Source organism: Nomascus leucogenys, chromosome 2 (genome assembly GCF_006542625.1).
Source record: "Nomascus leucogenys isolate Asia chromosome 2, Asia_NLE_v1, whole genome shotgun sequence".
In the NCBI taxonomy this organism is placed as follows: Eukaryota; Metazoa; Chordata; class Mammalia; order Primates; family Hylobatidae; genus Nomascus; species Nomascus leucogenys.
In genome coordinates, this window is record NC_044382.1 from 150,890,376 (window position 1) to 150,916,546 (window position 26,171).

Here is a 26,171-nt window from a genome sequence, read left to right on the forward strand (position 1 = left end):
TGTGCGGAAATTATTCCCTACACTTCTTCAGTTAGAAGGAAGAGGACATTTACTCTCATAGGAAGGAGGGAATGAGAGGGTGTATGTGTTTTGAATTTTGTAAATTAATTTCTTCATTTGATTAGTGCCTAAGTCTGGGATCTGCCCGTTCATAGTTTAGAAAAGAAAATCTTATTTTTGGGCCATGCGTTAGATGGATGCTAGTATCAGATTGATGCCGTTTTGGTTTTTCTTTCCTGTATACGATTTGTTTATTTATTATACTTTATTTTTAAATGAATTTTTGATTTTTTGTTGGTACATAGTAGGCGTATCTATTTGTGGGTTATATGATTAGTATTCAATTTAAAAGTAAAAGAGACGGTGTGGATTGGCTACAGATTATGGAGTCGAGGCCCTGGCTCTGGTACCTGGCTCCTCTGTGATCACAGGCAAGTTAGTTAGTCTCTGGGAGCCTCAGTTTCCTTATTGGTGAAAGGGTCAAAGTGGTGGTACTCCTAGATTACTCAGGATTAAGTCCAGCCAATTAACATTTGTAAATTGTAAAGGATGTGCTAAGTGTAGAAGGGTTTATAAATTGTAGCCATCGCCATTAGAAGATTCATAGTGGTACAGGGAGAGACCTTGTCTTGTTTTAAGCATTTCTGATAGGTTAATTCTATAAAGATGCCATTCACAGCTGTTTTAATACAGAAAAAGAGTGATGTCCACTCAGGGCGAACCTGAGGCTAAGCAGCGTGTTTGTAAATGGAATAGGGAATTACAGTGTATAAAACAGTTGCCAAATTGGATTTCTAGTGGACAGTTTAATTCGTAGGAGACCACTGTCTCTGAAAGGAGTATCTTTACTCACTGAACAGCTATTGAACACACACAGTGATGAGTAGGGTCAGCATTAGATGCTGGGGATGCAGAGAGGAATGAGACGCGGGTTCTGCACAGATATCTTTTGATCTAGTGTCTGAGACACCTTGTTGCTAATGAGACACACCTGGCTAACGCTGTTTAAGGAATAAAGGCTGTATCTCTCAAATCTGTTCTCTAATAATGATACTGTGTTAACATTTTTTTGTTTCTCATTAAAATAGGTAGTTCTCGTGTTCCCTAATTCTATGCCCCCCAGGAAGATTAAATGTTGTTATTTGAGGGAAAAGATTAATTTCAAAAAAGTTCTAATTAAATAATGTACTTGATGTTGAACTGAATGAAGCCTTAACAGTATGCATTTTCTTTGGCTATGTGTTTTACTGAAGGGATTTTAAATGCTGTCCTAGAGTAGAGCATATGAAATGATTTGAATGTTCTTCACTACATGTCATTAATTTCTGAAATATGCTTCTTCACTCTTTCAGAATTACTGGAGAATGTAACCCTAATCCATAAACCAGTGTCGTTGCAACCCCGTGGGCTGATCAATAAAGGGAACTGGTGCTACATTAATGCTGTATCCTTCCTGGACACCGTCCGCAAGGCCAACGTGTTGCAGCTCTCCCTCCTTTGGGTGCATGTGACAGCTTCCGTGGGCCATCTAGCCCTCCATTTGAATCCGCAAGCCTGGTTTATTACTTAGTCCGCCGACCTTGCTTATAAACAGGGTTATTCCTGACCCCAGTCCATCTCCCTCTAAAAGAGAGGATATGTTGGCATGTGAATGAGGGCTGCAGACAAGCTGACTCTCATTAGACTGGTCACAAATAATAGGGCAGAGCAACCACTTACTACTGGAAATTTGGTTTTAACTGATTGAACTGTCTTGGTTAGGTGAAGTTCTTGAATCCAAACGACTGACTGCTTCGTAGATCCTTATATGGACATCACAGGACACTTACCCTAGTAATTATTTGGTTTATTCCTTTTTGTGGTGACATATCTAAGTACTTCAATGTCCTTAGCTTACTTGGGTTTTTACAAATGTTCTTGTGCTTCCTGTGCCTTTAGGAAATGTGGTGTGTCTGTTTCATTTCCTTTACGCTTCCTTACTGCCACTGTTTAGACACTGCAGGCATTGGTTGCTTGCCCGCCGATGTACCACCTGATGAAGTTCATTCCTCTGTATTCCAAAGTGCAAAGGCCTTGTACGTCAACACCCATGATAGACAGCTTGTAAGTAAGGTGGTGAAAGATGTGTTAAGTGGTGGGGGTTTTTTCCCCTCTGATAATTAGAATTGAAATAGTTTAGTAAAGCTCTTAATTTCCTGCAAATGAGTCCTATAATTCTGTCTTTTTAAAAAAAATAGACTGTTCGTGATTTTATGTGGAAGTTAACCAGAAATGGAATTGGAGCATTGTTTATCTGTGTTTTTTAGATTCAGTAGAAAATATTTTAGCATTTACCAGCATATATCACTTAAAATAGACCAAAAATGCATATAGAAAAGACGAGTTCACTAGCTATTACAGCATTGGTTACCTAAAATCTACTATACTCGTATAGCTGATATTCTCCTTAGCCATCAAAGCTCTTTAGTAAAAGTATATATTGTTTAAAACTGCACTATCTAACATTTTTTTCCCATGTTTAGTGTTCGGCTAATGAATGAGTTTACTAATATGCCAGTACCTCCAAAACCCCGACAAGGTTAGTAAAAATGAGTTTTGTTGTTGCTATTACATATTGGGAGTTATGGAGACAGATGACTTAAATTTGGCAAATTCATTCTTTTTGGGAAGAAAATGTCTTTACACTTATGCCATTCTCAACATTCAGCCAGGTGGGAGGTGGGGGAGTTTTGATGATGTTGCTTTTTTCATCATTTATGACTTCATTGTAGTTAGGAAAGTCTGTGTCCTGTTTCCATTGCAGCTCTTGGAGATAAAATCGTGAGGGATATTCGCCCTGGAGCTGCCTTTGAGCCCACGTATATTTACAGACTCCTGACAGTTAACAAGTCAAGCCTGTCTGAAAAGGTTTGAGACTTCTCTGTTGTCGCTAGTACGCTAGTATCAAGTGTTGCCTTTTGTTCCAGTGTTTGTGTGGTAACTGTTGCTTATTTGGTATTTGCCCTCTGTCTCCAGCGCTATAAGAAGATGTAGGTTTATAATAGAGTCCATTGCTTGGATGAATTGAAGAGTGTGTGGCAGCCCTCATCATCTGACCTTGCTCAGATAACTTTTATGGCGCACCAAGCACTGCTCTCAGTACTTTACATATATTAACTTAGTTGACTCTGAATAAAGTATGATTATGGTCTCCTTGTTACGGTTAAGAGAAGTGAAGCCACGGTCTGAGGTCATATAGCTAATGTACATGGCAGAACCCAGCTTTCAAGACAGCTCTCTTAACCAGGGCACTATATGCCACTGGGGTAGAATGGCGTGCATTGGGCCTGGACAGATGGCAGTATTCAGAAGAGCTTATGTCTTCATCATACTTACAGGCTTTAGTAGCTATTTGATGTACTTGATTCCTTTACCTAAATTTTTTTTTAATCACATATTTTGTTTCTAAAGGCATGAGGCTAAGGGGCCAGGGAGCCCTTATAAAAGGCCCTGGAGCCGTTGAGAGTGAATTGGGCTGCCCTTAGCACAGTTAACTGGAGCATTTCTTTCCTCCCAGATTGAGTTTGTGATGAATCAGTACAAGCAGTTGAAATGATGCTTAGGGAAATGTATTCAGAGAGAAAAATAGTTGAGAAAATGCCATTTAAGTCAAGTTTACTTGAAGCTTCATTGCTTTGAAGAAGAGTGAATGTCGAGGGTGTCATAGCAGGATAACATCAGGGGTTGCATAGAGTCTTAAGCTTTTTAAATGCTTATAATGCAGCTTTTGGTATTGGCTTGAAATTTGCATTTCCCAAGTAATGGGAACATGGTGTTAGGGATGCAGAAATGGAATGAAGTGCGCACTCTGCCCTCAGTGAGGGAATGAGATAGATGAATAGTCAACAAGAGAAGTACAAAGATACAGAGATGCCTTAGAATCCAGAGGGGGCCACCTAGCTTAGGTGGAGGCAAAATAAAGTGGGTGCTCAGGAACCCCTTTAGGATCGTGCACAGAGATAATGCCACGAACAAAAGCATCTTTTAAAGGTTACATTCACAGAGGATGTGTTGGGCTCCCCAAGACCACTCTGAGGTTGGGTGATTCACTGGTAGAACTCAGCAAATGCAGAAGCTGGTATACCCGTGGCTATGGGTTGATGACAGCAAAAGCATGCAAAGCAGAGTCAGGAAGGAAAAGGACACATGAGGCAGGGCCTAAAGGAAACCTCCAGACTCCTCTCCCAGTGGGGCCACAAGGCTGCGCCTAACTACTCCAGCACCAGACTGTGACCATACATGTGAAATGCCGCCAACCAGGGAAGCTCATTACAGACTCCGTGTCCAGAGTTTTTACTGAGGGCTGGTCCCATAGGTACCATCTGCCTGGCTTGAACCAAAAGTCCAAACTCCCAAAATGAAAGCAAAGTGTTCAGCAGAAAGCACATTGCTTTCACAAACAGTTTAGGCAGAATACCGTATCAGTTAATGGACTGATGGGAACCTTTCTGAAGTCCAAGTTCCCAGACACCAGCCAAGGGGCAACCTTGCAAGCAGGCCTTTCCAAGGAGAGCCACCCAGGCCTGCTGTGAAAAGTCTTCAGCACACTTTGGTTGTGCCAGTTTTTGCGCTTTCCTGCACACCTGCAGAGCATGCACTCACGTGAACAGCTCCTGTCCACATCTACTGTTTGGAGAGGGCAAGTAAACTTGAATGCAGTTTACCTAGATACTTGAAACAGAACAATTTGCAGGGCCTTGGAATAGGCAGTTGTGCTGTGAAGAATGAAATATGAACTGATGGTAAGTAACAGAATCAAACCCTCCTGATGTGGGATTATTAAACTCTTGGGTGACTCGTCTGTGAATGATTTTGCTGATCTATATGTAAAACAGCTAACGCTTTAAATCACTGGAGTTTTTCCACATGTAGTTTTGAGTTCTTTCCCATGTAGTTGTCCATCATCAAAGACAGACAGAATCAGATATAGGGCTGCTTAGCTCACTACTCGAGTGGTAACCCTTGCAGTTGAACAGTGAACTGGCCCTAGACATCTAGTTCTTCGTCTTCTATTGGAAATACTTTACATCTTCCATTTCAGAGGAGCCATGGTTGGACTTTGCAAGTATTGTATGTCCTGCAGGCCTTTGATGGTCATCAGTTCACATTAAAATGATTATATTTGACCTTTTCAGGGTCGACAAGAAGATGCTGAGGAATACTTAGGCTTCATTCTAAATGGACTTCATGAGGAAATGTTGAACCTAAAGAAGCTTCTCTCACCAAATAATGAAAGTAAGTTATGGTCCACTTGCCGCAGAGTTGTGCAAGAGTTCGCTGTAAACAGGTGTTGCGTACTCATATGTTACGTTGCTTCCCTGCCCCTCAGGCGTTTTCCCTTCAAATAGCGTTTATTCCTTATGATAACTTACATCATGGAGAAGGTTATATTTAGGTAAATTACAGTTTATCCCTAACCTCTGCCATTTTCCTTCAACTTTTAATTAAGAAAATGATCAAGCATATAAAAAAGCTGAAAGAATCGTTTGATGAATACCTTTATAATTGCTGAGTGTACAGTTTTAAACATATTTTCTGATGCCGTACACATACTGTGTGTGTGTGTGTGTGTGTGTGTATATATATATATATATATATATATATATATCTGTCCTGTCTGTCCGTCCATATATACATATGTATGCATACATTTTCCCTGAATGATTCAAAGTTAAGTTGCTGCTAACAGTTTAGTTCATCCCAGGTGCTAAAGCATCCCCTGAGGATCTGCTCCTGCGTAACCACAGTCCCTTATCTAACTGAGAAAACCAACTGTAATGACATGGTAATATCAACTTTACAGAGCATCTTCAAATTTCGCCAGTTGTCCCAGGGATGTCTTTTCTAGGAGTTTATGTAAACAAGGATCCAGTGCTGTTGCACCTGTTGCGATTGGTTGCCGTGGATCCAGTGGTGGTGTGCCTGTTGCTATTGGTTGTCGTGGATCCGGTGGCGTTGCGATTGGTTGCAGTGGATCCAGTGGCATTGCACCTGTGGCGATTGGTTGCCATGGATCCAGTGACGTTGCGCCTGTTGCGATTGGTTGCCGTGGATCGAGTGACGTTGCGCCTGTTGCGATTGATTGCTGTGGATCCAGTGACGTTGTACCTGTTGCGATTGGTTGCCGTGGCTCTTAATGTAGAACACACCCTGATTTCATTTTTAAAACCACAGTCGACAGATCTGTGCCTTTTTATTTTTTGCTCTTCTTGTTGTAAATAGTAGTCTAAGCAGATGCTCTCCTTTTCAGAACTTACGATTTCCAATGGCCCCAAAAACCACTCGGTCAATGAAGAAGAGCAGGAAGAACAAGGTGAAGGAAGCGAGGATGAATGGGAACAAGTGGGCCCCCGGAACAAGACTTCCGTCACCCGCCAGGCGGACTTTGTTCAGACTCCAATCACCGGCATTTTTGGTGGACACATCAGGTTTGTGCTTTTCTAGAATAACTTAATATTTGCCTTTTCCAGGGTTTTGCCATGTTGGTGAAGGGGAAAGGTGTGAGGCTTGTTTTGAGACTTCTTGGACATAATGGTTTGCATCTTGCTCCCCAGCCTGCTCTTCTCTTGCACTTCCTGATGCCTCCCTTGTCAGCCCCCATGGCCTGTTCTCTCCCTGCTGGCGCATGTCTGCAGGGGACAGGGAGCTCCTCACTTCTACTCTGTCAAGTTCAGCTGCTCACTGCTAGGGAGTAAGAGAAAAGCCAGCTAATTGGCCGTACGCAGTGGCTCATGCCTATAATGCCAGCACTTTGGGAGGCCAAGGCGGGTGGATCTCTGAGGTCAGAAGTTCGAGACCAGCTTGACCAACATGGTGAAACCCTGTCTCTACTAAAAATACACAAATCAACCAGATGTGGTGATGGGCACCTGTAATCTCAGCCATTTGGGAGGCTGAGGCAGGAGAATCGCTTGAACCCAGGAGGCAGAGGTTGCCCTGAGCCCAGATCGCACCATTGCACTCCAGCATGGGTGACAGAGTGAGACTCCGTCTCAAGAAAAAAAAAAAAAGATACAGGAGAATATCATCATGGCTTAGGGGTAGGCAAAGGTTTCATAAGATAGGCCATAAAAAAGCAATAACCATAAGAGAAAAAATTTATACATATATATATATATATATATATATATATATATTAGACTTCATCAGCATTTAAAACTTGCAACATAAAACCGCCTCTGGGAGGCAGAGGTTGCAGTTAGCCAAGATTACACCACTGCACTCCAGCCTGGATGACAGAGCGAGACTGTCTTCAAAAAAAACCAACTAATCAAACCATGTGTTTTTGGTAAGAGAAGAAATTAATGTATCTGGAGGAATTTTTTTTATTTATGTTAATAAATTGTGTATATTTAAAGTATACACAAGATATTATGAAATAGAGATAGTAAAATAGTTGCTAGGGTGAAGCAGATAAACATATTCCCCATCACAGTTACCCTTGTGTGTGTGCACACATGGCAAGAGCAGCTGCAGTTTTACTCATTTGCAAGAGTCCCGAATACAGTGCACTATGAGTAGCTCTTGTCCTATGTTCCACATCAGATCTCTAGACCTGTTCACCTGTGTGGCTGCCCTTGGTGTCTTTCGACTAACATCTCCCATTCCCACTCCCCACCCCTAGGAACCACTCTTTTCCCTCTCTCTGTAGTTTCGTCTTTTTTTTTTTTTTTTTTTTGTAAATAAAGATTCCATGTGTAAGTGAGACCATGCAGTATTTTTCTTTCTGTGTCTGGCTTATTTAACTTAGTATAATGTTCCCCAGGTTCATTCGTGTTGTGGCAAATGGCAGAGTCTTTTTTACAGCTGAATAGTGTTCCCTTGTGTATATATACACACCACAGTTCCTTTATCCGTTGGCCCATCCACAGACAGCTGTTTCCCTGTCTTGGCTGTTGTGAACTGATTGGAACCAGGTGAGCTAGAAAGTGAAGGGAGTCTGAAGGGAGGTCTTTTTTACACAGACGGACACATGACTGGGCTGGAGTCCCTGGGCAGCTGGCTGCGTGCCAGTTCCCTTAACCAGCTTTTCGCTCATTCACAAAGTCATTCGGAAATGTTTTTCTTTATTTACCTGAGAGCTTTTCAGTACCACTGTGATGTGGAATTCAGCAAAACTTGTACCATCTCCAAGAAGGTTTACCCATCGAAAGTACTGAAGGGGCCTCATTGGAGCCTAATTTCCTTTCTGAGGCCTTGCAGCATAACCCCCAGGCTGGTATTTCAGTGACACTCTTAGTCTGTTGTTGTCCCAAATGCTGTGTACCTGAAAGAATTAGCACTCCTTGTGAGGCACCAAGACTTGATTCAGTCTCTCAGTTTTGAGATTGAATCAACAAACTTTCAACAGGTGAATAATAAGAACTTTAGAAACCTGTGCTGACTCCCTTAGAAGCTGGTTTCTGGTCCTCTGTGGAAGTGGATTTAGAAGCTAGTTGAGCAGCTATGTGACCTTGAACAAGTCACTTCTGTGTTGTGCACTGTGAGCTCTATTCCACTGGCCCCTTTCTATTCTGGTTCTCTGTGGAGTGTCCACGGCAGCTGTGTGGTCAGTCGTCGCCTGGGAAATAACCAGCCCTGACTACTGCCTATGGTTCCTTGGGACGTGTCGTGTTGGGAGGGAGATGCTGAGGTCCAGGTTGGCCCGCAGCAGTGAGGGAAGGCTGTGCCCTTTGCTCTTTCAGCCCAGCAGCCTGGTTTAGGATTGTGAGAACACTCCCTCAGGATGGGAGAGAAAGATGAAGGGACAGCTCAGATGGAGGCATCAGGAACATGGTTTTTGTGCAGAGGTCGGGTGTCAGAATTTCAAGGCCACAGAGGGTCAGCATACTCAAAGATCCCGAATTTGTCTAATAGTAACCAGTGGAAAATACCAGCGTCCATTTGGAGGACTTGCCGACTCAGATTGAATGGCTCTATCACGACTGCTAGCCACATCCTCTGAGGGGTCTCTGTGTTGAAATTGGTTGTTGGTGTTTCTTTTTGAAAAACGGTAAAGCAAAGATAAGGAATTCTTATAACGTAGGAATTTCTTTTCAGCCATTGTTAAGCATGATTCTTTATTCACACCGATAGAAAGATTTACTTCTAAAACAGCCTCTTCAGATGTTTTTCAGTTTCCCCAGGAAGACTTTTCCCCGCCTTTCTTCCCCGGTGCCACCTTTGCTAAAACACAGGACCACTTAGTCAAGAGGGCTTCTTGATTTCTCCACCAGCTCTCATGAGCGGTTTCCCCACTACTGTATCCCTCTCTGGAACCAGAGGAACTGTTGTCACCGAAGTCTTCAAACTGTAAAGGAGCATGGAGATGCGTAATTAAACCCTGGACAGAAAAGCTTTTAGCGAGCTCTTCACCGCATCTGTTCTGGAAAGCCTGAGTACCTGTCCACACCCATTTTATTCCGTTTAGAAACTAGGTCACTGAGACTGCAGAAATAGAAGCCCTTGTTGAACCCCTGGAACGTTCCCTTGCTGAGGCTAAATGAGATGGGCTGAACACACAATTTTTACTCAGAAAAACTTAGAAAAAGAAAAAAAATGAAATGAAAAACCAGCTAAGAAAACAAGGTCAAATTGGCGCCCTTCTTGGAAGGGTGGCAGCCTTTTTTCCTGGAATGTTAACTTGTTTTTTATTCTACACACCCTACTCCCCTTCTTCTTTTTGTAAGACATTTTTATAGGAGGAAAATGCCGTTAAAAATCTTCTATTTACGTTGGGATTTCCTCTATTTTATTAGAACAGGCCATGATACTTGGAGACAATGGAAAGCATCAGCATTTTGAGGCCATGGCAGGGTAGCTGCCTTTATGAACTGGTGCAGTAAATAACAGTGTGGAGAGGAGGTGAAAGAATTTGGAAAATGAAATATGTTTTCTTCCAGAGCACTGGCGCTGGGAACATTTATCAACTGGTAGATTTAGTTGTTAGAAATACTAAGGAGGTGGTATTCAGCAGAATTATTTTTAAATTCAGTGTATTTTTGGCTTTTCTATGAGGTCTTTTGAAAGTGATATTGAATAATCTTATTTTCAGTGTTTATTCCTCTTGGTTAATCTTAAGGGAAAGTGGCAAGGAGTGGTCTCTTAATTTTTTTGTTTTTGCTTTCAATTCTTAGGTCTGTGGTTTACCAGCAGAGTTCAAAAGAATCTGCCACTTTGCAGCCATTTTTCACGTTGCAGTTGGATATCCAGTCTGACAAGATACGCACAGTCCAGGATGCACTGGAGAGCTTGGTGGCAAGAGAATCTGTCCAAGGTTATACCACAAAAACTAAACAAGAGGTATGTTCACACTTGATTTTGAACGTTTCTACTGAGGTGCTCTGGTTTGGTGGAAAGAACATGGAATTAGGAATGAGGGGAAGTGGATTTGAGTTATGCCTCTTAAATCAGTTGCTTAACCATTCTGTACTGAAAGTTTTTATGCTTTTACAATGAAATGGTTGAAACGTGATCCCAAGGGCCTCTTTTAGCTCTAAATCATATTACACAAGGTAATAATCTCCTTTTGGATTGTTTATCTTGAGCTACATTTAATTTTCTGGCAATCTAATGATGATATCACAACATCAATACTACCTCTGACAGAGGCCAAATGGCTTATTTATGTTCATGATACCGTAGGGTACAACTTCCATTAGATTAGTTAGAATGTCAGAGATATTGTAGACAGATCTATTTTGCATTGGATTGTAGATCTTCCAGGTCATTGTAAATGTAATATAGTCGTTGTTCTGATGCTTGTTACTCTTTGATTTGATCTGGAAAAGATAAGATCCTTGAGTCTTTCAGTCTCCATGAATTTAAGAGTATCAGATTTATAGCTTGGTGGAGTCCTTGTCAACTCAGTCGGGTGAGACCGATAGCATTCTGCCCTGTGAGAGCTGATTAGTTCCTGGCTGTCCAGATGTGCCAGCTTATGGCTCTTTTCTACTCTGCAGCAGACAGTGTCTTCTCTTATATATCTTAGGTTGTGGCAGTGAATTCATAAAAATGCACTGGGGAGATGAATGCAGGCTGGTAATTATGGACAGTCCATAGCATTCCTGTAAAGCGATATTTGAATAATGGGCAGTGGATGGCAGCTACATGGTAAAATAAGGGCCCCAACGTAGAAGACCTGTCATCACATTGCATGACTGGGATGGATCTGTCCTTGGCTTATCTCGTGTGCTCTGAGTCAAAAAGAGCAAAGTAGGACATAGGGACCCTTAGCACCTTGGGGGTGTCCTGCTGTGGACTGGTCCACCCAGGCTCTGGAGGGATCTGTAGAAGTTATGCCTAATCTTCTACCGTATTTGCAGACTTGCATCTCATGGGTGATTTTGTTTAAAAAATAGAAGCAGTAGGAGTCAGAGGCAGAAACTTGGTAGTTGACTTCAGTGAATGAGCTAAGAAGAGTCTGGCGGTGGACCTCGTGGAAGACAGAGAGGGAAAAAGTGATATTTGTGTTGGGGAGGTTGGTTGGGTGGTTCAGTTGTGCGTTGGCTGTGGGTGACTGTCAGCTTGGCTCACTTCTGTGGCAGCCGCAACTCCAGAGATGGCTCCCTGGCCCTGGCTGCCGTTCCGCTCTGCTTATGCTGTTTCTTGAGCCAGCTATGGGAGTCTTTGGCCACCCATGCTGTTGGGGTGGTGGTCAGCCTTTCCATGGGCTGCCTAGGGAAGACCCTTTTGTGTTGTGTCTGTTTTTCTCTTTTGCTTCTGCCGCAATTACAGTTTGACTTTGCTGGGGTGGGCTGGTAGGGGTGGTGGTGTGGGGGCAGGGATTGAGGCACAGGTAGTTGTCAGCCTGTTGTTAGACACTAGTGAAGAAAGAATGGTTTATCCTAAATAGCAGGTTTGGATGAAGGCTTCCAGAAAGAAGGTGGGTCAGGTGTGGTGGGTCAGGTGTGGTGGCTCACGCCCATAGTCCCAGCATTTTGGGAGGCTGAGGCAGGAGGATTGCCCGAGCCCAACAGTTGGAGGCTGCAGTGAGCTATGATCACGCCACTGCACTGCAGCCTGTGCAATAGTGAAATCCTGTCTCTAAAACATAAAAAGAAATAAAAATAAAGGAAAGCTGGCATTTTGGTGGACTCCTGAAGATAAAAAAGAATGCTGCTAGCTATTCTGGCTGCACGGTTGTTGTAGTATGTTATCAGATGAGATCAGGACCACTTTGAACAGCAGATGTTTGAGGAAGGTTTTGGACAACCTGTATGGAAGTATCTATAAGGAGCAGATTACATATTTTCTTGAATGTGATTTTTTTTTTAAGTTTTTAAAATGCCACCTTTAACTTTATTATGTTTTAGATGAGAAGTGTTTTTCTGTGGGAACATGTGAAGGTTTTGGGGAAAACAGGATTATATGAAATATTTGCTATATAGAAAATGTCTGCCTTTTTTGAGTGATTAGAAATTAAGCCTGAGATGGCTGGGCGCAGTGGCTCACACCTGTAATCTCAGCATTTTGGGAGGCTGAGGCGGGTGGATCACGAGGTCAGGAGATCGAGACCATCCTGGCTAACAAGGTGAAATGCCGTCTCTACTAAAAATACAAGAAGTTAGCCGGGCATGGTGGCAGGCGCCTGTAATCCCAGCTACTCAGGAGGCTGAGGCAGGAGAATGGCATGAACCCGGGAGGCGGAGCTTGCAGTGAGCCGAGATAGCGCCACTGCAGTCCGGCCTGGGCAACAGAGCGAGACTCCATCTCAAAAAAAAAAAAAAAAAAAAAAAAAAAATTCTCCAGTGGCTCATTCCCGTAATTCCAGCATTTTGGGAGGCTGAGGCAGGCAGATCACGAAGTCAAGAGATTGAGACCATCCTGGCCAACATGTTGAAACCCCATCTCTACTAAAAATACAAAAATTAACTGGGCATGGTGGTGTGCACGTGTAGTCCCAGCCTCTCAGGAGGGTGAATCACTTGAACCTGGGAGGTGGAGGTTGCAGTGTGCTGAGATAGCACCACTGCCCTCCAGCCGGGGTGACAGAGCGAGACTGTCTCAAAAAAAAAAAAAGTATTATCCAAATGAATATGGGAAGCATCAAAGAGTTTATAAGTATAGAGAATGATAAAGGGATTAACTATTATTTGTAAAGATGCGTCTTAGTAACAAAAAACCTGGCTTTATTTAAAAGCAGCATTCATTAGACCTGTGAAAGTACTTCAGGAACAGATTAAATTGATAAAACTCATGATTAGAATAAATAGCTTTAAAGGTTATTTAAAACATCTAATTGGCCTGGAATCCCAGCAGTTTGGGAGACTGAGGTGAGCAGGTTGCTTAAGTGTAGGAGTTCAAGACCAGCTGGGCTCATGGCTGTAGTCCCAGCTACTTGGGAATCTGAGGTGGGAAAATCACCTGACCCCGGGAAGTCAAGGCTGCAGTGAGTTGTCATCATGCCACTGCACTCCAGCATGGGCAACCAGAGTGAGATCCTGTCTTAAAAACAAACAAGCAAACAAACAAAAGACCATCTAATCATACTGGTATCGGTTTTATCAATACTATCAGAGTTATTTTAAAATGGGTCAATACTAGGCCTAGCGTGGTGGCTCACGCCTGTAATCTCAGCCCTTTGGGAGGCAGAGGCAGGTGGATCACCTGAGGTCAGGAGTTCAAGACCAGCCTGGCCAACATGGTGAAACCCCTTCTTCACTAAAAATACAAAATTAGCCAGATGTGGTGGTGGGAGCCCATAATCCCAGCTACTCAGGAGGCTGAGGCAAGAGAATTGCTTGAACCCCGGAGATGGATGTTGCAGTGAGCCGAGATCGTACCACTGTACTCCAGCCTGGGCAACAGAGAACTCCCTCCCCCCAAAAAAGGCCGGGGAGTCAGTACATAAATAAGGTGGTACTAAGTTAGCTTTTTAATTTTTATGCTAATTCGTCAGTAATGCCACAGAGTAAAGTTCTTAACTTCAAGTTTACAACTGGACTTCAGGGACCCAGGAGACTCTGTGCAGTTGTGCTTATAGGAATGTATGCATTTTTCTTCTTCTTTTTTCTTTTTGTCTGAGACAAGGTCTCGCCGTGTTGCCCAAGCTGGAGTACAGTGGCGCGAACTCAGCTCACTGCAACCTCCACCTCCTGGGTTCAGGCGATTCTCTTGCCTCTGCCACCCAAGTAGCTGGGGTTACAGGTGCCCACCATCACGCCTGGCTAATTTTGTATTTTTAGTAGAGACGGGGTTTCACCGTGTTGGCCAGGCTGGTCTCGAACTCCTGACCTCAGGTGATCCACCTGTCTCAGCCCCGCAAAGTGCTGGGATTAATAGGCGTGAGCCAATGCACCTGGCCATGTGCATTTTCTTAAGAGGAGCATTGGTCGAATCTCATGAGCTTCTGTGGGGCAGGAAAAGCCATGAAGCCCTGCCACAAGACTCTCGGGCCTCAGCTCTCAGAGGACGTCTTTGAGCAGAAGGTGGATGTGGTGTCAGCTCTTGCAAGTAAGACAGGGACGGTGTGTCCTGGTGTGCTTTGTGTCTTAGGTTGAGATAAGTCGAAGAGTGACTCTGGAAAAACTCCCTCCTGTCCTCGTGCTGCACCTGAAACGATTCGTTTATGAGAAGACTGGTGGGTGCCAGAAGCTGATCAAAAATATTGAATATCCTGTGGACTTGGAAATTAGTAAAGGTAATGCATACATGAGGTCGGGCGTGTTTGTGATGATGCTCAGAAGCTCACCCCTGTAGCGTTTCTTTATGATGTCAAGAGTGAGGACATTCTGTTGCTGGACTTGGACTTGTTTTAAGTTTCTTGACTTGTAATAGACCTTAATACTAAAATTCTCATGAAAATGGCCTGTTGAAAATAGAGGCAAAAATAACTAAACTCTGTAATCTTACTAGATTAGAAAAATAGGAGCTTTTGTATATCAAAAAGAACATCACTTTTCTGTGAATATTTCAGGGATGAATGGTGCACAGTTTGCCTTCCACCGAGTATTAACAGCTGTCTTGACTAGCCCAGTTAAGTGGTTTTTAGTGAAGAAAGAATGATTTCTCATAGGCAGTGAGAGTCCCTTCTAACGTCTGGTTGTGATGGTGCACAAGTAAGACGCGTGGCACTTACCAGCCTCAAGTCTCTGTGAGGTCATGGGCTCAGCACTTTTTGGAAGCAATTTTAAAGAGCCCCAGGTTAAAGGCATCTTGCTAAAAGCACAACTTCAAGAAGACTTCTCGAAAGCTTTAGAATTTGTGAAAACGTATAGTACAACACTGAGGCTTGATTGGGACTGTGATTAGCTAGAGAGGATTCTCAGAATATCGAGGTGTCTGGAAGCAGAAAAGAGGACACTGGACCTCACTCCTGGGTCTTGTGGAGGAACAAACCTGAACCGAGAGTCCTCTTCCCCTCCGTCCCCCGGCACAGCAACCCCACCTCACACCTCTTTCTGTATAGATGACCCAGGAACTGTGGGCATGGCTGGCTTCTAGCCGGCTCCCTGTCTACCCTAGGGGTGCCCTATACCTTCCCTTGAAGACTCAAGACACTCTCTCCCAGACTTGCACGCAAGAGCTGTGCTTTCTGCTGACGGGCTTGGCTGCTGTGCCAGTTTAGTGTCCGTCGCTCCTCTCACATGTCCAGCTGCTTTATCACTCATCAGCAGATTGCTTTTTAATCCCATTTGAGGACCAGCAAGAGGAAGAAAGATGCCAGTGAGAATCATGTAACAGATCCTCCTCCCCATTTTATTCTGTCCATCGGGAAACCTAGAATGCCGGCTAAGTCAAAGAAGGCATCCTCGGCCCCTGCTCCTGTATCTTCACTCGCCTCCAGATCAGCTGTCTGAGCTGACTTGGATATTTTTCTACAGTGATTTTATTTTTATATCTTTTCTTGCTTGCTGTATTTTTATATCAGCTGACACCTCCAATATGTTATCAGAATATGACATAATTGGGGGCTGGGCGCAGTGGCTCACGCCTGTGATCCCAGCACTTTGGGAGGCCAAGGCAGGCACATCACCTGAGGTCAGGAGTTCAAGACCAGCCTGACCAACGTGGTGAAACCCCAACTCTTCTAAAAACACAAAAATTAGCCTAGCACAGTGGCGGATGCCTGTAATCCCAGCTACGTGGGAGGCTGAGACAGGAGAATCACTTGAACTCAGGAAGCAGAGGTTGCTGAGATCATGCCACTGCACTCCAGCCTGGGCAGCAGAGCAAGACTCCATCTCAAAGAAAAAAAAAATGACATAAATGGGGACAAGAGGACCTCACTTAGGTCAATGGATAGGAAGGAATCGCTGATGGCTGCCTCGAACAGCACACCATTGATGGACTCTTGTGTCCGTGTAAGTGGTACTTCTGCACACAATAAGAGCGGGGAGTTCCTGCCTTGTAGCAGTTGGTAGACCTGTTCCTGTTTGAAGAAATGTTACTGTTCTGTAACTGAAGTTTTTTTTTTGTTTTTTTTTCCCGAGACGGAGTCTTGCTCTGTCACCCAGGCTGGAGTGCAGTGGCGCGATCTTGGCTCACTGTACCCTCCGCCTCTCAGGTTCAAGTGATTCTCCTGTCTCAGCCTCCTGAGTAGCTGAGACTACAGCCACGTGCCACCACACCCGGGTAATCTTTTGTATTTTTAGTAGAGACGGGGTTTCACCATGTTAGCCAGGATGGTCTCCAACTCCTGACCTCAGGTGATCCACCTGTCTCGGCCTCCCAAAGTGCTGGGATTACAGGCGTGAGCCACTGTGCCTGGCCTGTAATTGAAGTTTTATGATCTGACGCATATGTAAAATATTTTAATTCTTGGGTTTTTCACAACTGTTTTGTTTTTGTTTTTAAGTCAGCAGCTTTTTTCTTTTCCATTTTGTAGAGCACTTGTTTTTAAGGGGCCTCCCACAGGAGCATCACAGCCTCGGCCGTTGGTCCTGTTTCTTTAGCGAGCTGGCTGTGCATTTTGTGTCCTATTATGTCACATGGCTCATTTTCCTCATGAGTCAATTTTTATGCAACTAAAGGGATAGAGTGTTGTTTTGTTCCTGGTCTGACAAGCGGTTTACTTGCTGGGGAGAATGCTGTTAGCCATTTTTTTTGCTGCTGTTACTCTGACCCTTTGTAAAAGTGCTTGAAGCCATTGATATTTTGTTTTCCAGAACTGCTTTCTCCAGGGGTTAAAAATAAGAATTTTAAATGCCACAGAACCTATCGGCTCTTTGCAGGTGAGTAAATTTGTACGACATTACTTCTTCATTAAAACACTGATGAAAGGGATTACAGCTGGGCACAATTTTGCCGAAACACAACTTAGCATAGTGGCCAGCTGCTCTTAGGTATCCTTGTGGCCTTGTGAGTCAGGGAGTCATGTGAGAGTTTTACCTGAAACTCTGCGTAGATGACAGATTATCATCTTGGCCCTGAGGAGAGATAACAAAAGACCTTCCTCAAAGTGACCATTTCTGTCTCTGAGTCAGAGGAGGGAGTTTCAAGCTCCCAGGGTGGCTGTTGGAGAATGTGACCTCTCCCGGCTGTGCTTGTGGCACCTGTGGGTGACAGTGCTGTGGAGTTTCCACGACACCTGGTCACCCAGCCAGGTTGGGTGAGCGCGCCCCCAGCCGGTGATCCTGTGTTGTCCTGCATAGGTATTGTTAGGGCTGCTTGAGAGGGTGGGCCCGATTACACAAGCTCCTCGGCTGCCAGGCCCCGGGTCAGTCATGAGAAATCTCCCAAGAGGGCGAATGGCACCCCCTCTTCCCTCATGGGTGGGCCTTGAGACCTCTTCTGTCTCCTGGCTTAGGCTCCCTGCAGTATCAGTTTTTCTTCCACACCATCTTCCCTTTCCATTCTGCCTTCCCTTTTATCCTCCTCTCTCTTTTATAGCCTCATCTTTTATGCCTCTGAGTCTTTTCTTCTTTGGATTGTTGCTGTTTGCAGCACTTTGTTTGCTTCCCAGGCTGTTTTTATTACATGTTTCTAGCTTCTTGTGTCTTCCCTCCTCTGGTGTGGCCTTTGGTGAGCCTGTTTGTATCGTAACATAACACTGCCATTTATTGACCTTCACGCATGTATTGAACCTCTTCCCAAGATATCCTTTCATTTCCTTACATGTGTCCCAGGAGATGGGAGATGGGATCCCCATTTTATAAAAGAATAAAGCAGAACTCAAGGAATAAAACTCACCACTCTGGCCTGCAGTGGCAGAGCAGGGCTTCAAGCTCCTGTCCACCTCAGCTCACACCCAATGTTTTAGGAAGTTTGGCCAGTGGGTGAGGGCCCAGGGATGGGGGCCCAGGGGTGAGGGCCCAGGGATGGGGGCCCAGGGGTGAGGGCCTAGGGGTGGGGGCCCAGGGGTGGGGGCCCAGGGGTGGTAGTCCAGGGGTGAGGGCCCAGTGGGTGAGGCCCAGGGCCACACTGCGAGGTGCCAGGCTTCCCTGTCTTCCTCTCACTATTCATTGTTCCTTTTGACTGTCTTTTCTTTTCTCCCCTGATCACAATTCCTCCTCAACTTGCTGGGCCTCAGATGGGATGGCCATGGGCACCACGCGCTTGTGGGTATCTCCAGCCCTATCCGTCCCCTGCCTGGAATGGAAGGTCTGAGTCATCAGACTCCCCAGCCAGCCAGTATCCTGCCTGGCTCCTTGGAGTGTGGCACCCAGGTCCCAGTGGGTGGCCAGCAGTTTCTCTGCCTTCTCCCTGCACCTCTTCCCCTGGGGGCTCTTGCGGGGGACATCACTGGGCAGGGGCAGGGGCTAGGGATTGCTTGTCTCCTGGTCAGGGCCCCAATGTGAGCACACACACCCCTCCCTCACTCTGTAACTTGCCGTGCCCCAGGACCTGGGCCTGGGTTGCTCTCCCATGCCCTCCTGAATCCTAACCCATTCTTTTTTGAAATAGAGTTTCGCTCTTTTGCCCAGGCTGGAGTGCAGTGGCACAGTCTCCATTCACTGCAACCTCCACCTCCCAGGTTCAAGTGATTCTTGTGTCTCAGCCTCCCGAGTAGCTGGGATTATAGGTGTGCACCACCACATCCGGCTGATTTTTGTATTTTGAATAGAGACGAGGTTTCGCCCTTTTGGCCAGGCTGGAAGCCTATTCTGATCTTGGAAATGAGGTCACTGGACTGGTTAGAATTACCTGTAGAATGAGCAAAGGAAGACTTTTTAAGAACTGCTGTGATTGTGGAGCCTGGGAGAAGCAATCTCGCGCACGAGCTTTTCAGCCGGTTCTCAGAGCTCCTGTCAGGCAGGCTTGCAGGTGTGAGTGACACACCGCTCAGCCCGGGGTAGTTAACTGAGCTGCTGCTTATGAAACTAGAATGGTGACTGCAGTCCACCTTGAAATTTTAGAATGGAGATGTCTTGTGGGAAAGACAAATTAGTAAAACCCCCAGGTCCTGCAGATTCTACTGATGGTCGCTTTGAAGCAAAACTCAGCCCAGTCAGTTAGGTCTGTGAGGTGAAGATCTAGGTCAGAAGTCTCAAAGTGAACTTGGGATCCAGGGGACATGCTGCTGTCATGGGTGCTTCCTGCCCTTTCACAGGATGGCTGTGACTTGTGCAGTACGGGATGAAGCTGTGCCCTTGGATTGGCTGTGTCCCTGGCTTCTGACATACGGGCCCCACAGTCTTGCTGTCCCTATGCTGTTCAGTCTCCTCCGGGGTCCGTGCACAGAGGATTTCTTTGTGCAGAGCCCAGGAGTCTGACTGGTGGCCTCAGTCATAAGCACTGTCCTCTAGCCAGCCAAGGTCCCTGGCCCAGAGAGGACTGAGGCCTCCTGCTGTCATTTAGCCCCCACCACGTGACAACTGCGACTAGAACCTGGTGGTGTTTGGTCTTGTTTTAGTGCTGAAATTTCCTACCAGCCAAGTCTTGCATCTCTCCTGGTTCCTGTTCTGTTGTGCCACTGATGGTGGACACAGCTTAGCAGGCTGCCCTATCATTCCTCCTGGAATGCTGCCAGACTGCCGCCTTCCCGAGGCTGGTGTCTGCTGCTGGCCAGGCAGACCTCTGCCCCTCTGCTCCATAGAAGTGGAGGATGTGTTCTGTGGCTGTGTTAATGTTTTCATGACATCTTCTAACAGATTTTTTTTTTAGGCCTTTGTGACTAAGGCTTCTTGGTAATAGGATTTTTTTTTAAGTAAATAACGTGTGTGTGTGTGTGTTTTGTTCTGTTAAAACATTATTATAGAAGAATGGGTAATTTTTTTAAAAGGCAAATGCGTAACTACCAGCACCATTTCCACAGCGCCCCACCACAGCTCCATGCACAAGCGACCGTGATGAGCAGTCCCAGTGTTCCTCCTGCCCTGTGGGCCCGCACCAGGAGATTGTGTCCCTTGTCGTTAGGATAGATGGGCCACAGAAGGCCTAAGGACCTTGTTTTCTCATTTAATATACCATAAGCATATTCCCGCATCACCATTCTTAATCTGTTCCATGAAAAAATCGTGTTATTTTAATATAATTTACTCATCAGTCATTTCTTCTAGTGGCCATTAAGGTTTTCCATTTTTTTCACTGTTACAAATGACATCATAATCTCTGTCCAAGATTCAGATAATCTCTTCAGGACAGTCTAGAAGTAGAGCCAGCCACATCCAAGGGCATGAGCCAGGTCTCTAGGTTTCTACAGCTGATGGCTGTGTAGGAGTGTCTTTGTGAGGTGTGGGACGTTTTAAATATGTCTTTAATACACGTACATGCACACGTGTATCTATCTGACTTACCCTTACCTTGCAGTTATATAAAAGTTTTTATTATGGATCGCTTGCATGTTTGAGTTGAAATAGCACTGGTTTGTGTAATGACATCTCTCTGTCCCACCTACTTTGGAGAGGGGTTTTACACATAAGTTGCATCCCTGGAGGGAAGTCGGCGGAGACCTGTAATGACTCGTGTGCAGTGCTGTTCTCACTCTGCCGCCTGCTGGACTCTCTTCCAGTGGTCTACCATCATGGCAACAGTGCGACGGGCGGCCATTACACTACAGACGTCTTCCAGATCGGTCTGAATGGCTGGCTGCGCATCGATGACCAGACCGTCAAGGTGATCAGCCAGTACCAGGTGGTGAAACCAACTGCTGAACGCACAGCCTACCTCCTGTATTACCGCCGAGTGGACCTGCTGTAAACCCTGTGTGCGCTGTGTGTGCACCCAGTGCCCGCTTCGTAGGACACCACCTCACACTCACTTCCCGCCTCTCTTTAGTGGCTCTTTAGAGAGAAACTCTCCCTTTGCAAAAATGGGCAAGAATGAAAAGGAGATGCCTTGGGGTTCGTGCACAACATAGCTTCTGTTGACTCTAACTTCCAAATCAAAATCATTTGGTTGAAACAGACTGTCGCTTGATTTTAGAAAACACACAAAAACCCATATTTCTGAAATAATGTTGATTCCTGAGATAAGAAAGTGGATTTGATCCCCATTCTCACTGCTTAGTAGAATAAATCCTGCACCAGCAACAACACTTGTAAATTTGTGAAAATGAATTTTATCTTTCCTTAAAAAAGAAATTTTTTAATCCATCACACTTTTCTTCCCTACCCTTTAGTTTTTGATAAATGATAAAAATGAGCCAGTTATCAAAGAAGAACTAGTTCTTACTTCAAAAGAAAAATAAACATAAAAAATAAGTTGCTGGTTCCTAACAGGAAAAATTTTAATAATTGTGCTGAGAGAAACTGCTGACATACACATTGCAGATCAAACATTTGGAGTAAAATGTTAGTCTACGTAGATGGGTGATTGTAACTTTATTGCCATTAAAAGATTTCAAATTGCATTCATGCTTCTGTGTACACATAATGAAAAATGGGCAAATAATGAAGATCTCTCCCTCAGTCTGCTCTGTTTAATTCTGCTGTCTGCTCTTCTCTAATGCTGCGTCCCTAATTGTACACAGTTTAGTGAGATCTAGGAGTATAAAGTTGTCGCCCATCAATAAAAATCACAAAGTTGGTTTAAAGGTGTGCGTGTTTCTTTGAATGCGAATGCCTTTTCGGGTAACTGAAATTCATGGGGGCATGAGTTTGCCTCCAGAATTAAAATCCGCCCTTCCATCAGCTCGACATGTTTGTGGAAGCTGAACCACCACTCAGGTTATGCTTGTTTAGTATTTTCAAATGGATTAACTAGTGATTTGGGTAAATGAAATTTTTGACTCTTTGATTGGCAGAAAGGAGGAGGTTTTCTCCCCTTCCCTTCCTCATCCCTTGTTTCTATAGCCCAGTATTTTCAATATCACCAAAATAGTTGCTGTAGATCAAGGCTAAACACTCTTCAATTGAGTGCCACTGGGGCGCCTTAGCAGTGCCTCTAGACGCCACCCTCAGTAGTGGGAAGGAAGCCTTCTGAGATGGAAGACATGGAGAGAGGGATGTCATGTGCAAGGGTGCCTGTGCCCCGGCTTCTGGCCCTGTGTGGGTGATTGATTGTGGTGTCCTGAGATCTGCAGAGAAGGGGTTTTAATGTGGTCTGAGCCTTTCTCTCAAGTTCTTCCTCTTACTGTCTGGTATTTCTGATTGTAGCCTGGTGCCATCTGGGGTTCAGAGCTTCCTAAACTTACTGTACAAGTGTCCGTCTAACCTACTTGCCCTTTGTAATTCTGTTCTGATTTGCTCGGCTGAATTATAAGTCATATTGAGAGGTGAAGCCAGCTGGACTTCCTGGGTCGAGTGGGGACTTGGAGAACTTTTCTGTCTTCCAAGAGGATTGTAAAACGCACCAATCAGCACTCTATAGCTAGGATTGTAAAACGCACCAATCAGCGCTCTGTAGCTAGCAAGAAGTTTGTAAAATGCACCAGTCAGCACTCTGTAAAAACGTACCAATCAGTGCTCTGGCTAGCAAGAGGTTTGTAAAATGCACCAATCGGTGCCCTGTAAAACGCATCAATCAGCAGGAGTCTAAAAGTAGCCCATCGCAGGGAGGACTGAAAAAAGAGCACTCTGATAGGACAGAAACAGAACATGGGAGGGGACAAATAGGGGAATAAAAGCTGGCCACCCCAGCCAGCAGTGGCAACCTGCTGGGGTCCTCTTCCACAGAAGCTTTGTTCTTTTGCTCTTCACGATAAATCTTGCTGCTGCTCACTCTTTGGGTCCTTGCCTTCTTTAAGAGCTGTAACACTCACCGTGAAGGTCCACGGCTCCGTTCTTGAAGTCAGTGAGACCGTGAACCCACCGGAAGGAACGAACTCTGGACACAATATTATAATTAGCTTCTCATTAAAATAATATACAGTTCCTATGGAAGCCAGATTAACTTTGGGGCAACCACTCACACCAGCAGCAATAAGCCAGCGAAAAGATAAAATCCCATCCTGAAGTGCTTGGTTGAATGTGTATGTTGTGATGCTTGAGCGAGCTCTGGCCCTCTGTCCTTGGTGGCTTATTCATCCTCACTCTGCCCCCAGCCTCTACGACTGGTGTTGATCATTCACCCTACGCGGTATAAAGTGACTTTGTCACTGCCGTGTCCCATGTGTATGAGATTGTCCTCTCTGGAAAGGGGCCCTCCGATCTGGGAAAGCCTTTTCACAGGAAGCTGGAACGAGAGGCCAGACAAAGCATGCAGTTGCTAGGTCCACCAACCTGCTGCTGAATCTTAAAACCTGTCCTGTATATTCAGATAGAAGGTTTCTCTCAGATATCGTTCAGTGGTTTCTCCATCATCTTTCATTTGCTAAGATACATATTTTGTCAACCTGAAAATATGTTGGAAATGATTGCGCTGTAAAATTCCCTTTGAAAGCTCCCAAGTCTCTTTGAAGAGTGGCTAGAGATTCTCTCCAATGGGACGTTGCCATATCTTGGTCTGCCGGTGATAGCTGGCAAAAACACATCTGCTCTGAGCGGTGCTGCCCTGTCTGGTGTACCTGGCCTTTTAAATTCAACTCCCTGGTAGGCAGCAAAGGGCTCCTCTGTTAACCCATCTATGCTGATAGAAAGATGCAAGCTAGTGCTAGCGAGACAGCCTGCAAAACTCCTGTGTCGTTTTGGGCTGTTAGAACAAGAATACCATAGTCTGAGTGGCTTAGACGACAAACATTTATTTCTCACAGTTCTAGAGGCTAGAAGTCCAAGAGCAGATGCCAGCAGACGTGTCTGGGGAAGACCTGCTTCTTGGCCTGCAGACAGCCACTTTCTCACTGTGTCTTCACAGGGCAGAGTGAGCCCTAGTCTGTTTCTCTTACAAGGACACTCATCCCACTGTGGGCGTCCACCTTTGTGATTTCATCTACATCTAAAAGGCCCCACTTCATAGTATTCCACTGGGTGTTCAGGCTTCAAAGATGAATACTGCAGGGGTACACAAACGGAGCCCGTAACCTCATGCCGCCTGACTCCTGAGGTATTTGTGATGAACATGTGGCTGCCCAAGTTTTGTTTTGCTCAGGCAGGATCAGCACACACCCAGCCACAGACAGGGAAGCCCAGAGCAGGGCAGAATATGGTCCCTCAAGTGAAGAATTGGTCCAGGGATACAGAATTAGGTGATGCTAGCAAATCCAGACATTTTCTAGGCTCCCAAGTGAATTTTGGGTCTGTCGCTGTTAGCTTTTCTTGAGATTTTGCACTCAACTTGTGATGGTTAATACAGAGTGTCAACTTGATTGGATTTAAGGATGCAAAGTATTGTTTCTGGGTGTGTCTGAGGGTGTTGCCAAAGGACATTAACATTTGAGTCAGTGGGCAGGGAAAGGCAGACCCACCCTCAGTCTGGGTGGGTACCATCTAATCAGCTGCCAGCATGGCCAGAATAAAAACAGGCAGAAGAATGTGGAAAGACTAGACTAGTCTTGTGGCCTCCATCTTTCTCCTATGCTGGATGCTTCCTGCCCCTGAACGTCGGACTCCAAGTTCTTCAGCTTTGGGACTTGGATTGGCTTCCTTGCTCCTCAGCCTGCAGACAGCCTACTGTGGGATGCCTTCTTGTAAGTCAGTACTCCTTAATCAACTCCCCGTTATATATACATCTACCTATAAGCTCTGTCCCTCTAGAGAACCCTAACACACAACCTTTCTATTTTATTTTGCAACGTGTAATGTTTTTGTAAGTTTCATAGTACTGTTTCCTACCTTTAGGTTATTTACTTTGGGAAGTTTGCTCATTAACCTTGGTGCTGAGGCTACAAACTTAGTGATTTTCCTTCATTATCATTTAACATGCCTTTTGTAGGTGGCATTTAAATCAAAGTGAATGGTTACATTTTTAGTATGTTAAAGGGGGATTTTCCTTGCATTTGTCAGTTGTTGACAACAAGACTTGGAAGTTCTCCTACAGGGAAGATGTCGTGAAGTTTACCTGGTTGGTATGTTATTTGTCCACTAGCCGAGGAAGTGCAAGCCACTGTGGGTTTGAGGCAGGATGAAGAATGGAGGTCATTCTGGTCTCCGTTGGTGTAACTATGGTTCAGCCACCTGAGTGGCTCACAGTGGCATTCTGCTTTCATTTCTCTCTTTCCTTCTTTCTTTTTTTTTTTTTTTTTTTTGAGATGGAGTTTTGCCCTTGTTGCCCAGGCTGGAGTGCAGCGGCGTGATCTCAGCTCACTGCAATCTCCACCACCCAGGTTCAACCGATTGTTCTGCATGTGCCACCACACCCGCCTAATTTTGTATTTTTAGAAGAGACGAGGTTTCACTATGTTGGTCAAGCTTGTCTTGAACTCCTGACCTCAGGTGATCCACCTGCCTCGGCCTCCCAACGTGCTGGGATTACAGGCGTGAGCCACCGCGCCCGGCCCCTGCTTTCATTGCTTGATGTCATTGGTCACACCATCCTAGTCTAATGTGTGGGCAATGTGAGCAGGAACTTTGCAGTCACCAAAGGCATCATCTTAGAATGTCTTTTATTTGGTGACATTTCTATTATTGCTGTCATAGACTGCTTATGCTTGACCAGGCCAACTGGTTACAAAGTGACAAGCACAGTCCAAGTCAGTGGCTTTTGAACTATGGGAAATAACCCAGTAAACCAGTGAGCTAGTATTGCACAGCCAACTCACGTTCATGAGTCAATGGGAATGAGCAAGTTGTGGCAGTGGGGACACAGCAGTCTCTTGGTTTCATTTCTCTTGGGAAGTGCTGAGTGCATCAAAAGAACTAAAAACAGCAAGAGAGACAGAAGACTCACAGTTTCTCTGGTACTTCTCTGGCTCGAGAAGGAAAAATATCTTGACTGAGCCTAGTGAGGACAGTATC

The 26,171-nt window shown here is 44.9% G+C and overlaps 1 protein-coding gene across 1 annotated transcript in view; it reads left to right on the plus strand.

Annotated features, from left to right (window-relative positions):
- The window catches only part of USP10 (ubiquitin specific peptidase 10), an 81,737-nt gene extending 59,803 nt beyond the window's left edge, over positions 1–21,934 (plus strand). The window contains exons 5-14 of the mRNA XM_003272496.3: positions 1,353–1,444; positions 1,994–2,103; positions 2,523–2,578; positions 2,804–2,907; positions 5,175–5,274; positions 6,290–6,467; positions 10,155–10,320; positions 14,515–14,659; positions 17,127–17,192; positions 20,912–21,934. Coding sequence (XP_003272544.2) covers positions 1,353–1,444; positions 1,994–2,103; positions 2,523–2,578; positions 2,804–2,907; positions 5,175–5,274; positions 6,290–6,467; positions 10,155–10,320; positions 14,515–14,659; positions 17,127–17,192; positions 20,912–21,099 — 1,205 coding nt within the window. The 3' untranslated portion in view covers positions 21,100–21,934. The remainder of the gene's footprint in view (positions 1–1,352; positions 1,445–1,993; positions 2,104–2,522; positions 2,579–2,803; positions 2,908–5,174; positions 5,275–6,289; positions 6,468–10,154; positions 10,321–14,514; positions 14,660–17,126; positions 17,193–20,911) is intronic.
- The last annotated feature ends 4,237 nt before the right edge of the window (positions 21,935–26,171 follow it).